General features: G+C 38.8%; 3 protein-coding genes across 3 annotated transcripts; 2 read left to right on the forward strand and 1 right to left on the reverse strand.

The window, feature by feature from the left end:
- The first annotated feature begins 1,072 nt into the window (after window positions 1–1,072).
- On the forward strand, window positions 1,073–5,201 carry LOC113108132 (E3 ubiquitin-protein ligase Topors-like). Its single transcript, XM_026270969.1, has 3 exons — window positions 1,073–1,227; window positions 1,314–1,377; window positions 1,925–5,201. The coding sequence occupies exon 3, from the start codon at window positions 1,928–1,930 to the stop codon at window positions 4,706–4,708; it is 2,781 nt and encodes a 926-aa protein (XP_026126754.1). The 5' UTR covers window positions 1,073–1,227; window positions 1,314–1,377; window positions 1,925–1,927; the 3' UTR covers window positions 4,709–5,201.
- A 605-nt stretch (window positions 5,202–5,806) lies between these two features.
- On the forward strand, window positions 5,807–10,798 carry LOC113108138 (S-methyl-5'-thioadenosine phosphorylase). Its single transcript, XM_026270982.1, has 8 exons — window positions 5,807–5,931; window positions 7,132–7,218; window positions 7,463–7,521; window positions 7,629–7,796; window positions 8,469–8,571; window positions 8,643–8,882; window positions 10,262–10,384; window positions 10,500–10,798. Exons 1-8 carry the CDS (start codon window positions 5,908–5,910, stop codon window positions 10,536–10,538), a joined length of 843 nt encoding a protein of 280 aa, XP_026126767.1. The 5' UTR covers window positions 5,807–5,907; the 3' UTR covers window positions 10,539–10,798.
- Window positions 10,799–11,719: 921 nt separating this feature from the next.
- On the reverse strand, window positions 11,720–14,386 carry LOC113108143 (cyclin-dependent kinase 4 inhibitor B-like). The gene is made up of 2 exons (XM_026270994.1): window positions 14,014–14,386; window positions 11,720–12,157 (listed from the first exon to the last, which is right to left on the reverse strand). Exons 1-2 carry the CDS (start codon window positions 14,152–14,154, stop codon window positions 11,906–11,908), a joined length of 393 nt encoding a protein of 130 aa, XP_026126779.1. The 5' UTR covers window positions 14,155–14,386; the 3' UTR covers window positions 11,720–11,905.
- Window positions 14,387–14,707: the final 321 nt, after the last annotated feature.

A 14,707-nucleotide genomic window follows, 5' to 3' on the forward strand; every position in this document is an offset into this window, starting at 1 on the left:
GTATCTCTCCGAAGTCTCTCACTTTGTGTCTGCCATTGTCACATCACACTGATCATGGCACGTCAATTTGGTAACAGCTTCACCTATTGGCCAAGAGTAATAAACCATTAATTAACCTTTAATTATGAAATTTCCAAAAATGCTAATAACTTTTGATTGCATAAGGCTATAGTAATAAAACTTGGGTTGTGCCTATAACATACACCAATTTTCACTTAGGAAATCTGAACTTCCTGTCCGCCTTTTTGACTTATGTTAAAAACATACTTTTTCTAACTCCTCCTCAACTGTAGGTCCGATTTTCAGTAAAATTTAGTCAGATGATCTTCAAACTGTGCTGACAAAAAGATATGGATTTTGTGTCGATTGACAAAACTGTTTTCATACAGCATCGTTACAAATTTTAAACATGGTGCCAAAATGAGTCTGGGGCTATATCTTTGCAAAGCTTTGACATAATGAAAACAATATGGGCGTGTCTGTCATTATCACCTTACACAGAACACACCAAGATAATTTGATTACAACCCCACCTGTCGGTCAAACGTGATAAGCCTTATACAATCTATTATCTGTTGTAAATCTTGCATAAAAATACAGGTGCATAATACTGAGCTTACAACAAAAGTGACCAGAAATGAACGTTGGATAATTTTAAGTGTTTCAGATCAAATATAACACCAAATATCTCTGTGCTTTGGATGATCATTATCATGCTTCAATTAAAGCTCAAACAGGTTGATGTTTCTTATGTCACATAAAGACAAATCATTTTTAAAACAGTGAACTATTAAATTCTACTTGTTTGAATATTAGAATAATTAAATGCTCCTCAAGCTTTGCCATTGCTATTTTAATCAGCAATTCTCAGAACTGTGTTTTAGTATTTTAAAATTATGAAATTGATTTCATGTAGCATATCTAGAAGGAACTGCTTCTCTGATACATAATTAACGGTTCAAGTTTTATTCAATTTTTGTCTTACGGTACGGTTGAAGGGCTTTTATTCTGAAGTGGAAAACAGGAAGTTCCGAAAGTTTTGAACGCATGTCACTTCCGAAATGTTCTTGTTTTGTTACGTCACGATCAGCCGCCCGAGAGAGAAGTCGTGTCGGTTCTAGTCGTTATTAAACGCATTTAATATTTACACTCGGAGAAATAAAGTCTTACAGGCGGCTGAATTATCATCTTTAACTGTTCTTTGAAGTGGCTCTGGTTTATAAGGGAGTAAGTTACATGAGATTCAACTTAACATGTTTTTGTGGATTCTGTAAAGCGTTTTAAAATTATAAATGTCCTTTTGTTTATGTCAGATACTTTAAGTCAAATGAGGATCAGAGTAACTTACTCCCAAAGTCTCAACAAATACATGAAACAGTAAGTTAAAAACATTTTGAATGAGGAGTTTTTTTTTCTGTGTTTCTGTTTATTATAGAAATGTATGATTTGTGCTAAAATATACTCAAAAGCTAGTATGACACTGCATAGTTTTGTTTACATTCTGTTAACACTGTAAAATATAAATGTAACGTTACTCCTGTCAGAAAGTAGCTTACTAGTAAAGGTAACACTTTATTTTAAGGTGTCCTTGTTACATGTACTTACCCTTTTTGTAATAATTAATTATGCATAATTCAATGCAAGTAACCTTAACCATATAGTAAGTACATGTTGTTAATTATTATTATTCAGTACTTAAATGTATAATTACACTGTAACAAGGACACCTTAAAATAAACCGTGACCAAAATTAATAATATGAGCAAACTTGATCATGTTAATAGTGTTTACATGACTGTATTTACTTCAGTCACCTTATAACCTTTTTAAGTAATTTTTTTTATTTCTAATGTTATTAAACGTTATCATTTTACACAAATGCTGAGAATAAGTAGCCTTATAATTAAAACCTTTCTTCCGTCAGATCATGGCATCACCGCAGATGAAGGAGCGTCCGTCCGGCGTTGTGTTAAACACTATATCAAAAGGAGCGTCTCCAGAATCCAAATGCCCGATATGTCTGGATCACTACAAAAACATATCGTACCTTGATGTGTGTCTGCATAAGTTCTGCTTCTGCTGCATCCGCGAGTGGTCGAAGAACAAAGCCGAGTGCCCTTTATGCAAGCAGCCGTTTAATTCAATTTATCACACCATAAAGTCCGAAGATAACTACCAGAAGTTCGACCTGCGACCAACCGAAAATGGCTCGTTTGGGAACATGGCAGGCCAGAGATTCCGGTATCGCACCACGCTCACCGGCGAGCGCAGACCCGCGACTAGGAGAACCTCGTCCCCTCCTGACCACGGGGTCTTATTCGAGGGCCTGAGAGGGTCTGTTCCTCAGCGGCACAATAGAGATCTCCACAGCATGTTGAGGAGGTTAGCAGAGGAGAGACAGCGGAGAGAGAGAGAGGGAAGGTCTCTGCGAAGTCTTCACGAACAGCAAGCGGTTAAATTCAGACGGGCTTTGTACAGGAGAGGCGTGCGAGTCCAGAACGTGGAGGACGGCGGCCGCAGCAGGGAGACTTCTGCAGAGTTCTTCAGGAGAAACCCTGCTTGTCTCCACAGGCTTGTGCCTTGGGTGAAACGAGAGCTGACTGTCCTGTACGGTTCTCACGGGTCGCTAGCAAACATAGTGCAGCACATCATCATGACTCTGATCACTCGGCATAACTTGGACGAGCAGCCTGTTCTGCATGAGCTCCGGCCCTTCCTGTTAACCCATACAGAGCACTTCCTGCACGAGTTCCTTAGCTTCGCTCGGTCCCCGTTCAACATGGAGGCGTATGACCAGCGCGCCGTTTACGACTTGCCTCAGGCCCCCGGAGAGATCAGCCGCTCGGAAACCTCTGTGATCTCGATCTCTGAGGACGAGAGCGATGCTTTAGTGTCAGGGTCCCAGGATTATGGCACTCCTAGTGTGACCTTAAGCCAAGCCCCGTGGGATGATGAGACCCCAGGGCCATCCTACTCCTCAGAGCCCTCTCAGGTGCTGCCTTTCCATGTGAGGGACTCGGATTCTGATAGTAGTGTCGGGGAAGCAGTAGAGTCTGTGCCACATCAGGACCGTCTGACAGATCCTGGCACTGTAGAAGAGGAGCATTCCTCTGGCAGTGATGAAGACTGTGTGATTGTTGGATATGTTAAGCCAGCTTTAGAAAGGACACCGGAACTGGTCCTGCTTTCCTCTGATTCAGAACAATCTGAGCAGAACGCTGAGCCACAGAGTCCCGATCTGTCTCCCGCTGACACTCAGAGGAACACCTCGTCTCGCTCCAGAGAAGATAAATCTGGTGAAAGGCATCATGAGAGACAGCTGTCGGGATCTAGAAATCGATCGTCTCGCAGCACTAGGACTCACTCCTCCTCTCATGGCAGGGAACACCAATTGTCTAAAAAGAGCAAGCATAAGCGGAGACGAGAAAATGAATCAAATTTCCACTCCTCGTATAGCCATTACAGTCAAAGAGACCGCAGCAGGAGATGCTGCACAGAGACATGCTCATCCTACACCAGCTATTACAGAAGTGTACATCGCTCTCGTTCTCAATCGCATCGTAGAAGACGAAGCAGGGACCGTCAGGAAAGAAGACGCTCGAGGAGCAATTCTAGAATCAACTCTTCCAACCGTCACTCGAGAAGTAATTCTAGAATCAACTCTTCCAACCGTCACTCGAGAAGTAATTCTAGAATCAACTCTTCCAACCGTCACTCGAGAAGTAATTCTAGAATCAACTCTTCCAACCGTCACTCGAGAAGTAATTCTAGAATCAACTCTTCCAACCGTCACTCGAGGAGTAATTCTAGAATCAACTCTTCCAACCGTCACTCGAGGAGCAATTCTAGAATCAACTCTTCCAACCGTCACTCGAGAAGTAATTCTAGAATCAACTCTTCCAACCGTCACTCGAGGAGTAATTCTAGAATCAACTCTTCCAACCGTCAGGACAGAAGTCACTCGAGGAGCAATTCTAGAATCAACTCTTCCAACCGTCACTCGAGGAGCAATTCTAGAATCAACTCTTCCAACCGTCACTCGAGGAGTAATTCTAGAATCAACTCTTCCAACCGTCACTCGAGGAGTAATTATAGAATCAACTCTTCCAACCGTCAGGACAGAAGTCACTCGAGGAGTAATTCTAGAATCAACTCTTCCAACCGTCAGGACAGAAGTCACTCGAGGAGTAATTCTAGAATCAACTCCAGCTCACATCAGACATCACATCATGATGATCATGGAAGGAAAAAGAAATACAAAACGAAGCATCATGAGGAACCCTCAAGGAAAAGTTCTAGTCAATTGGTCACCGATTCTATTGATGATGGTGCAAAAAAGAAAACCAAGAAGCACAAAAAGTTCAAGAGGAAAAGTAGGAGTCCAAGCATAGATGACAGATCTGAGGGGAAACATCACAAGAAGAAGAAGAAGAAGAAGAAGAATAAGAAACACAAGAGGAAGAGCAGGGAACACGGTAGTGAGGAGAGGGTGGGAAAAAACAGTCCAGTTTTCATTACCATTCCTAGTGACAGCGACGAAGCTGACCCCAGTGAACCGTCAGCCAGGAATATCAGTGCAGCTGACTCCACAGTCACGATAGCAGACAGAGCCACAGACTCTCAGCCGCTAGACATGGAGCAAGAGTCAGCTGCTGGAGCTGAATGGAGTTCTGTGTGTGATGCAGGGAATCGTCCCCACACAGATTAATGCCAGTGTGATTCTGAGTTTATCTCAATTTGTGGCAAATCAAGACAGAGACTACTGTTGTAATGCCCACATGTGTTTCCAGTGTTTTATAAACGGAGAAGAGATTTTTAAATGTGATTTTGATTTGGAGTTCAAACTTTTGTATTCGATATATTTGCATTTGTGATTTTGGAAATGTATTAATTTCAAACTCCCCTATGCAAGCAAATTAACAGTCACTAATTTTAAAAATTGTCGCAAATTAATAAAAGGATCATAAAAGTGTCTTTATTTACTGAAAGCATTTTTTAATGTGTTCTTTTGTGCACAGGGTTTTGTGTGTGTGTGTGTGTGCGCATTGGCTTAAATCAGGTTCATGCAGGCATTCATTAATCCTTTTTTTTTATATGATGCATGAACTTTGTGTACTTCCTCAGATTTCTAAAACAATTTCAGAAAACTGCACTGAAATTTCATTTTTAAATTGAATTAATACATTGATGCCAAAAATAAATAGGCCTAATTTATTATTATTTTTTTCAATCAGGTATGTTTTTTCTTTATAGTACATATTGTACAAACTATTGTTGAATGTAAAATGCAATTAGAAAAATCTGTTCTGCTCATCAAGCCTGCATTTATTTGATCTGAAATACAGCAAAATGAGTTCATCAGGATTCTTAGAAAGATCCAAAGATCAGCATTTATCTGAACTAAAAAGATGTTGTAATATTATACACCCCACCATTCAAACGCTTGGAGTAAGTATCATTTATTGTAAAATTATAAAAAATGAATACTTTTCATTTTCAAAAGTGATGATAACGACATTTATATTGTTACAAAAGATTTCTATTTCAAGATAAATGCTGTTCTTCTGAACTTTCTAGTCATCAAAGAATCCTGTAAAATTCTACTCCGCTGTTTTCAACACAACAATAATAAATGTAAGAGTAAATCATCATATTTTCATGATTTCTGAAGATCATGTGACACTGAAGACTGGAGTAATGATGCTGAAAATACAGCTGCACATCACAGAAATACATTACAGTTTTAAAACGTATTCAAATAGAAAGTAGTTATTTTAAATGGTAATATTCACAATATAACTGATGTTACATAGGTGGCGCTACTGCGCTTCCTCTTCCGCGCGGCGCCATCAAACAAGAAAGAACCAGGAAGCTGATGTTACATTTCTAAAAAACACGTGTAACAGAATGGCATCAGACGGTCACGTAAAGGTAATTGTAACATTATTATGATGAAACAATACGGGTGAACACATGAGTTATGTGAGAATATAGTTCAGGAGATGGAACACTGCAGTGTTTACACGTCAACACGGCATTAAGCAAGTGTTGCATTGCTAGGGTTCTGAAATATAGATTAAGGAAATATATATTATATTTATGTATAGTATTAGGATGGATGCGGCTCTTTTCTTCCAACGGGTGCAGCCCTTTTCGCACTGTAGAGAATTAAAAAAATCTAACGTCATCATCACATGTTAACCGCTATCGGTCATAACTGGAGCTGTCCTCCAGGGGGCGCTCAGGCGGGTCCTCGTGATCACCAGCGAGTGAGTGACACACGTTCCGTCACTTTTTAATTTCTATGTCATTACATTGGTTGCAGCATTGGAAACTAGTGGAGAGAAAAAAAATTATATATACATATGACGTTTTTTTCCCCTATGTTTTTACAGGTTATGTAATAACTTTCATAAGATAATATTTTCATAAGAATATCTCATATTTCATAGCAATATTGATTTATAATTTCTTGCTGTGTTTCCCCATAATGCCTGATTAACATGTTTGTCCTATAAGACATGCATGCAAATTACACCCAGTTTCATAACAAAAAGTCATACTCTGATTTGAAACCCTTGAACATTCTGAGATGTTTATTTTGAAAATTAGCCAGATTAATTAAACAGATAAATTAAATGATGATTAAATGAAGAGTGCTAAATCCGATCAATCTGTCAATATCAATAATATTTAAAGAGCAAGCAGAGGGAGTGTTTATGATCAAACCTCTTGGAAAGTGTGCTCCGTACAGGACATCCAGCTAAAAGTGTCCTCTACAGAAAAGTGTCAGGGTCCGAGGGGGTTAAATCTCTGTTGATGTGACACAGTTGTAACATAATTGTATAAATAATTGTAACATTGAGTTTTGTTTAGATGATACTCTCTTCAGTTTATTCATTTTGTATCAAAGATGTTTCATTGTGACAGTTTGTCACTAAAATATGATCTAAAACTTGATGATAACTGTCCTGTATTTGGCTTGACATGTTGAAATAATGAAATCACTGTGAAGTGACTTTCTAACAGATCCTTGATCGAAACTTAAATCATAAACATAATTCCATAATTCACGTCACTCTTAAATATTAGTGAGTGCATTACCATCTGTAATCTGTCATGTTCTCATAGATAGGAATAATTGGAGGATCTGGTCTGGATGATCCGGATATTCTGGAGGGCAGGACGGAGCGGTACGTAGTCACTCCGTTTGGAAAGGTGAGTGCATGATTACAGGAGAGAGATAAATCTGTGTCCCTGCAGCACACAAGCAGTCTGGAGTCTCTCTCTTTTATGTCAAAAATCATTAGGATATTAACTAAAGCTCATGTTCCATGAAGTTAGTTTGTAAACTTGACCAGCTTCGAGTCTTGACCCGCTCGTTCAGCGTAATATATTAACAGCTGATAAACAGAGGCAGAAGTGTATGTATTTATTCTCGTTTCCTCCTCTCTTTCGACAGCCGTCTGATGCTCTGATTTTGGGCAAAATAAAGAATGTCGATTGTGTACTTCTTGCAAGGTGGGAGTTTATACAGTATTATACTCTACCATACACAATGCTTTGAATTAGACTTGAAATATCTGCTGGTTTTTATTAATTTTGTCTTAACTTTCCCTCTGTGCAAGGCATGGGAGACAGCACACCATAATGCCATCCAATGTGAATTACCAGGCCAATATTTGGGCCTTGAAGGAAGCGGGCTGCACTCATCTGTTAGTGACCACAGCATGTGGTTCCCTCCGAGAGGACATCCAGCCTGGGGACATTGTGCTGATTGACCAGTTTATTGATCGGTTAGTGTTCAGTTACACGACTGGAGGAAATGCAGATCTGCTCAACAATACTGTATGAAGCAGACTATGAGAGAGACTTTGTTCAAGGCATTTATTTATTTAATTAAAGCAAAGATTCACGACGAGACGAGCTGAAACTTACTTGTGCAAGAGCTTCGTCTTCAGAGTCCTTCTTTCTCACAGTTGCCACACAATGTGCATTAATGGTGTGTTAAAGAGTGTTGAAATGTGTTTCTTTTTCTCCAACTCTGTCGCTTTCTAGTATTGTAATACAAATTAATAACATTTAGTATGTTCCTATATTATTCTAACCTTAATCCAAACCTTGGGAACATAGCATGCTTTGTCATGTGTTTATATACGCAATATAAATGAGCGGAACATAGGACCTTGGGAACATAGGACCCTTGAAACATAGGACCCTGGGAACATGGGAAATGACAACATTTTTGTCTTTAGAGGCAGCTCAAAATCCCACTTTTGGAGATATTGCATTGTGATCAAACCTAAAACCCTCTGATGAGTGTAGAAGTGAAGATCTGTGTGAGTGCTTTTAAGAAGCACCCTGAAGTCGAGGACATTGGTACAGACTGCTGTGTTCTTGCTTCTTGAGTTTGGTGCATATTCACATATCTCTTCTTCTTCTTCTTCTGGCACCACGCTGACCTGAAGGACAGCGAAGCGTGTTCAGACGTTCTATGACGGGCAGCCCAGCAGTCCCGCGGGTGTGTGTCACATCCCCATGGCGGAGCCGTTCTGCAGCAGGACTAGAGAGGTCAGTGACGCTCAGCTCTCTGTCTGATGTCTCATATTGTCTGGCTCACCTGGTGTTACCTGGTCCTGCAGGTGCTCCTGGAGGTGGCTCAGGGACTCGGTGTGAAGTGTCACCCTCGAGGGACGATGGTGACCATAGAGGGTCCTCGCTTCTCCTCTCGGGCAGAGAGCCTGATGTTCAGACAGTGGGGCGCTGATGTCATCAACATGACCACGGTCCCCGAGGTGGTCCTCGCTAAGGAGGCCGGGCTGTGCTATGCTAGTATTGCCATGGCAACTGATTATGACTGCTGGAAAGAGCACGAAGAGGCGGTGAGCTCATAGTGTGTGTGTGTGTGTGTGTGTGTGTGTTTACCTACATAACCGTATTTGAATGTACATGCATGACTGTGTGTGTGTGTGTTTTGCACTCTTGACTTTTTAAGAGTGTCACCTCTTAATTGGTGTGCACTTTTTTCTGCTTCATGAATGATTTATAGATTGTACACACAGACAATTCTCTGTATTTTTGCATATTTCTCATTCATTTCCAGTGGCATGAAAACAAGTGTGATTATTTATTTTTTATGACCATTTAAATCCAGTTAATCAAGTCCATGATTTATTTATTTATTTTTTTGGTTTTATACCATTCCGATGAAGTAGTTCTTTTTAAAATTTCACACACACACACACACATACAAATAAATACAAAATTCCGGTCTAAAATGAGGAAACATCATCAGAAGGTTAAAGGGTCACAGAGTTGGTGTCAGTCGTGTCTTTGGCTGTAAATGCACAGCTGCACACTTCTGATGCTCTCTGCACAGGTCATGCAGTCACACTCTTCTCCCTCTTGTTTCTTCTTGTAATCATGATTAAAGTCGTTTTTTCAATCAGTCTCTAAAACAAGTGAAAAAATAACTAATGCATAGCTAATATTAAATGTAAAGATAGAAAATAACTATATTCCTGTCACATTTAACCTTAATTTATTGTTTTTTTTTCTATATGTAATATGGCACAAGTTCTTGCAAAATCCCGTTGTTTTGTTTGTCCTCCTTCCAAGTTTCTCCTGCTGACCTTTGGTTTTCACTCTTCGGTCACCACATCCTTCCGTCTCTTTCCCGGACTCTCAGTCTCTCTCTGACTCACACACACACACACACACACACTCACACACATTTTGCTACCAACCAGTTCCTCTAAAGGCAAGCGTTGGGGATAAAAATTGTAGTTCACTTTTCTTTCTTGATCACATGATCTCTCCGGTATCTGTCTTGATTCAGAAGGTTAGCTGAGGATTTATTGTCCTCTGCAGAATCTGAACACACAATGCAACTCTTGACAACTAAATGTCTGACGAAGTCTGCCGTTAATCAGAGACAATAGTTCATCTGTTGCTTGTGTGTAAAACGTCTTCCAGTTTCAGTTTTATCTTGTGACAGGTTATTCATGATGCATGACAGCATTATCTGTGCTGTCTGAGGAACCAGAGGCAAATGCAAGACTCAATGATACTTCTTTTTTATTATTATTATTTTTTTTCAGATGCAGTCATTTTAAGTTCATAATGCATTGTCCTTTTTACTGGCCAGTCACGTCCAAATAAATCTCTTGTCAAATCCATGCTTTAATGTGCCATTATTTGTATTGTTTACTGTATAACCTGCATAAACCCAACTCAACTACTTTATTCATGTCTATTCCAGGTGTGTGTGGACAATGTGCTGAAAACCATGAAGGAGAACGCAAATAAAGCGAGCAGCATCCTGCTCACGGCGATCCCACAGATCTGTCAGATGGACTGGGAGAGCACAATAAATGCACATAAAGTGAGTTAAAGCTCTTCCAGATCTAGACGACAGACTTGTTTAAATATGTTTAAGTTTAGTATATGACACCTGTGCTGAGCTGAAGGCTTCATGTGTCGTGATGTTTGTGTTTCAGCTGATGGCGCAGTCTTCCGTCATGTTGCCCAAACACTGAAGCCCCCGTCTGTCCACTGAGAAGAGCCCTGTGTCTGTAAACCGCTCACATCTGATCAGTCTCATAATAGTGTTTAAAACAGAGTTAGTATGATGCATGGAAGCAGTGCCAGAGGACTGGCTCTTTTGATTGTCACATTGTTTTCCAGTGTGTTTTAATACTAACAGAAGTGTTGTTTCACATGAAGTATCTTGGATATAAATCGAAATGGAAGTATTTTTGATTTGACCAAGAATAAAAGTCTGCAGTTTTTCCCTTTGCAGATTGTGTGGGTTATTCTTCATCTGGAGTCAGCAGCACATTACTGCTCCAGAGTTTTGTGAAGAACAGATGCATATTTCTTACAAAATCTGGTAAACCTTGGTTGCTTGTCAGAAAAAGAACCAAACAATGCTCCTGTATATTTCTGTTCAGTGTTTTTGCTTCTAGCGATCTGAACAGATCTCTGTGTCGTGTTTCTTTATTAATATTTCTGCTTTTCAAAGTCTGATTCCTGATCTAATTATTTTCTGTTCCTTGAGCTCAGATCAACTGCATGTTGCAAGCCTCAACCAAAATTTAACAGGTTCTCTTTTATTGAATATGTTTGCACATATTAAAAATGAATTGTCTCTATGCAAAAATCAAGCTTAAATACCATATTTTATTTTGTTTGTTTAGCTGAACTTACCTGTATTTCGAACAGGTTATATGCAGCAGCAGGAGGTTACAATTGTGTTATAAAAAAAAAGGTTTGCGTAAAAACTGGCATCAATAATAACAACATACGGGACTTTCCTTTCCGCACGAGATCAATATTTCTGTGGCGATACTCGACAGAAGACAGTTTTATGAGTTATAAAGAACAAAAGAGTTTGAAAGTTTGCCTGGCGGCAAAGAGTTGCATTTTTCATAGAACTGAACGAAAATAACTTATTGATCAGAGAGAGAGAGAGAGGACTGAGAAATATCAGTAAATCACATATTAATGCTGCGTTGAGCGCAAACTCAGAAACCTTCGTTATCTTTTCTCAATTTGACATTTAGTCACATAATTCACCATGCTAAGTTAATATCAAACATTTTGCATATATGTTAAATGATATTTTTTTTATCTATATTAGCCGTGGGCTGATGCTGTGTGACTTTTATCTTATGACACGGTGATGCCGCATGTATTAAAAACTCACAAGGAAACTAAAGACACTTAAAATGTTTAATGCTCCCAATAGCATATAAATCCACAAACAATATTGCAAACGGATTGCAAATATATCCTACTCAGTGTAAGTGCATTAACTGTTGTGCTTATTCCTTTACTTTTAAAGTATAGCTATAAATCTGTCATAGTAAGTTATATAAATATGTAACCAAACAAAAGAAAGCGTTTAAATGCTGTCGAGGAGTTGAGCCACGTCCAGATGTCCAGTGTGTCTGGCCACCTCCACGGCTCTCATCCCGCGGTGATCCACTGCGCTGGGATCGGCCTCGAAGCGGAGCAAGAGCCGCACTGTGTCCGTGAATCCGGATCTGGCTGCATCGTGTAACGGGGTGCTTCCGGTCCCGGGATCAGACACATTAGGATCTGCTCCATGCTCCAGCAGCAGACGAGCCACAGCTGTGTTACCCATCATCATCACCTGCGAGAAATAGTCTATTTCAAAAGTCATTGGAATCAATTAGGAAAAATTATTATTACTTTTTTTTTTTTTTTTTGGTTCGATAAGAACATAGTAGTGCATATTTAGGACAGCAAAGAAGCAATTCACGGATAAATTAAATAAATTAATAATATAATATAACTGCTCATGCTGTCTTATAATGACTAAACACTTCAGTTTGTAGTTGAGTGCGTTTTCATGTGCGCTTTGTGATAATCATGAACATATTTCGTTAAAAGATTAAAATATTTCACTTATCTTAACCAATTAGCCTGAAAATAAATACATAGCTCTAATCCAATCTACATTTCTGAATATATGTGTCCGTGCAGCACAAAAGCAGTCTTAGGTCGTATATTTGTTGAATACATAGCACGGGTCAAAATTATAGATTTTTTTCTTTTATGCCAAAAATCATTAGGATATTAAGTAAAGACCATGTTCCATTAAAATATTTTGTAAGTTTCCTACCGTAAATATATAAAAACTAAATTTTTGATTAGTAATATGCATTGCTAAGAACTTCATCTGAACAACTTTAAAGATGATTTTCTCAATATTTCGATTTTTGTGCTCCCTCAGATTCCAGATTTACAAATAGTAGTTGTATCTCAGACAAATATTGTCCTCAGAACAAACCACACATCAATGGAGAGATCATTTATTCAGCTTTCAGATGATGTAGAAATCTTAATTTCGAGAAATTGACCATTATGACTGGTTTTGTGCTCATTTGTTGTCTTGTGTCTGTTCGTGTATTACATTTCTATCCTGTGTAGAATCATTGCACCATGAGCTCTAACACCATCATCTGAACAGAGATTAGATTAGACGACAGCATGCAGAAGAATACATATTGTTATATATATATATATATATTTATTGAGTGTTAGCATCTGCCTTAAATATCAGTTATCCCACGGAGACAGGCTGTTGAATGATGGGGTCATTATTTTGATATAATAAGTAGGCTTAATAATAAGTAAATATAATAAGAATTAAAAGTTGTATTATTAATAATTTAATGTCAGAATATTAAACGTCAATGATATCTACAAAACAACAGGAAGTAACATAAGTCTTCTGATGTTATTCTGTTGAGGAACAAACCAAGTCTAGATTTAATGCGACGCTAAAACACTCCGTTTATGGACCGACTTTCAAAGTAGCTACAATTAATAGAAAGGGATACATTTCTTACTTTGAAGCACAGAATATTACAAAATTACATCGACTTTTGTGAATGAGAATGGTGCTAAAACGTCACAACTGTATTACATTTAACAGAAATAAAACCGCAAAGATTGTATAGATACTTTTTCCTCTTTTTCACGAGGTTAAACATGTCTGGCCGTCTATAGTGTTTTTGTTGTTTTTTAAGAGAAAATAATATTTCAGACTCAGACACCTCCATATAGCTGCACTACACTTAAATAACACATTATTGAAATATTTAGCCTATTCGAATACATTGTGCGAATTGATAAATAAAAATAGATTTTTCAGCAACATGTTAAAAGTTATTCGAATTACATGCAGGCTTTAATACAAACGTGAATTATAATCTAAATATGGCGCAAATGTCAGCATTTAGTCTAAATATTAGCTAGATTCAAGTAAATAAATAAAAAAGGCATAATTAGAAATTAAATCCTATTAAACCGTGCGTAAAAAAATTGAGCAAAATCCTAAAGTTGGTCTGTTTAATCAAATAAACTAATTTGCTCTTTTGTAGATATTTTTTTAAGTGTCTTTGTATTTTTGTATCTAATATGTCATATCTGCAGTCGGCCTGATGAACGCATTCGTCCTCTTCTTCTCGTCTGAACACTCACCTGTAATGCGGTTCTTCCGAACCGGTTCACTCCGTTCACACTCGCTCCGGTGCAGAGTAAAGCCCGAACGCGCTCCGTGCTTCCAGTCGCGGCTGCTTTGGTCAGTTCCTCCGCGTCGTGCATCTTCATCATCTTCATCATCAATCCACTCAACAATTCCGCCTTGACAGGTGACAGCTACTGCCAAAATACTCACTCTTTACATTGTACTTTAATTTTCCCTCTCGCCGGACAGAAAAGCCTCCTCCTAAACGCGTTAAATCTGCTTCTTTATACTGACGAGGCGTCTGATTTTTATTACATGCTGGGAGATATATGTTCGGACTTGCCTCTGTTATGAACGTCACAGCCAGCGTGCTGCAGTCGAGCGTGTTCTGCGCATGCGCACTGACTCACTCACAGCTGATCAGGAAGACTGGGGAGATTCTGCTGATGCTTTACAAATTCCAAGAACTATCACGAGAACGAGTTTTATTTGTCGGACTGAAACATTCAAGCAAATGCTGGCATTTTGGAAGTTAAGGCTCTTCAGAAAGAATGGTTAAGTTAGCCTAGCATGCATTTCTGAAAGAGATGCTATCATGCTGATATATGCATTTAGATTTCGCGATGAATTGTCCATATCTTTCCATAGTAGTTATTTAGTCATAAGCAACACCTGTTATGAGCCACATCAGGCATAATAAAGTCTACA

Source organism: Carassius auratus, chromosome 1, assembly GCF_003368295.1.
Source record: "Carassius auratus strain Wakin chromosome 1, ASM336829v1, whole genome shotgun sequence".
In the NCBI taxonomy this organism is placed as follows: domain Eukaryota; kingdom Metazoa; phylum Chordata; class Actinopteri; order Cypriniformes; family Cyprinidae; genus Carassius; species Carassius auratus.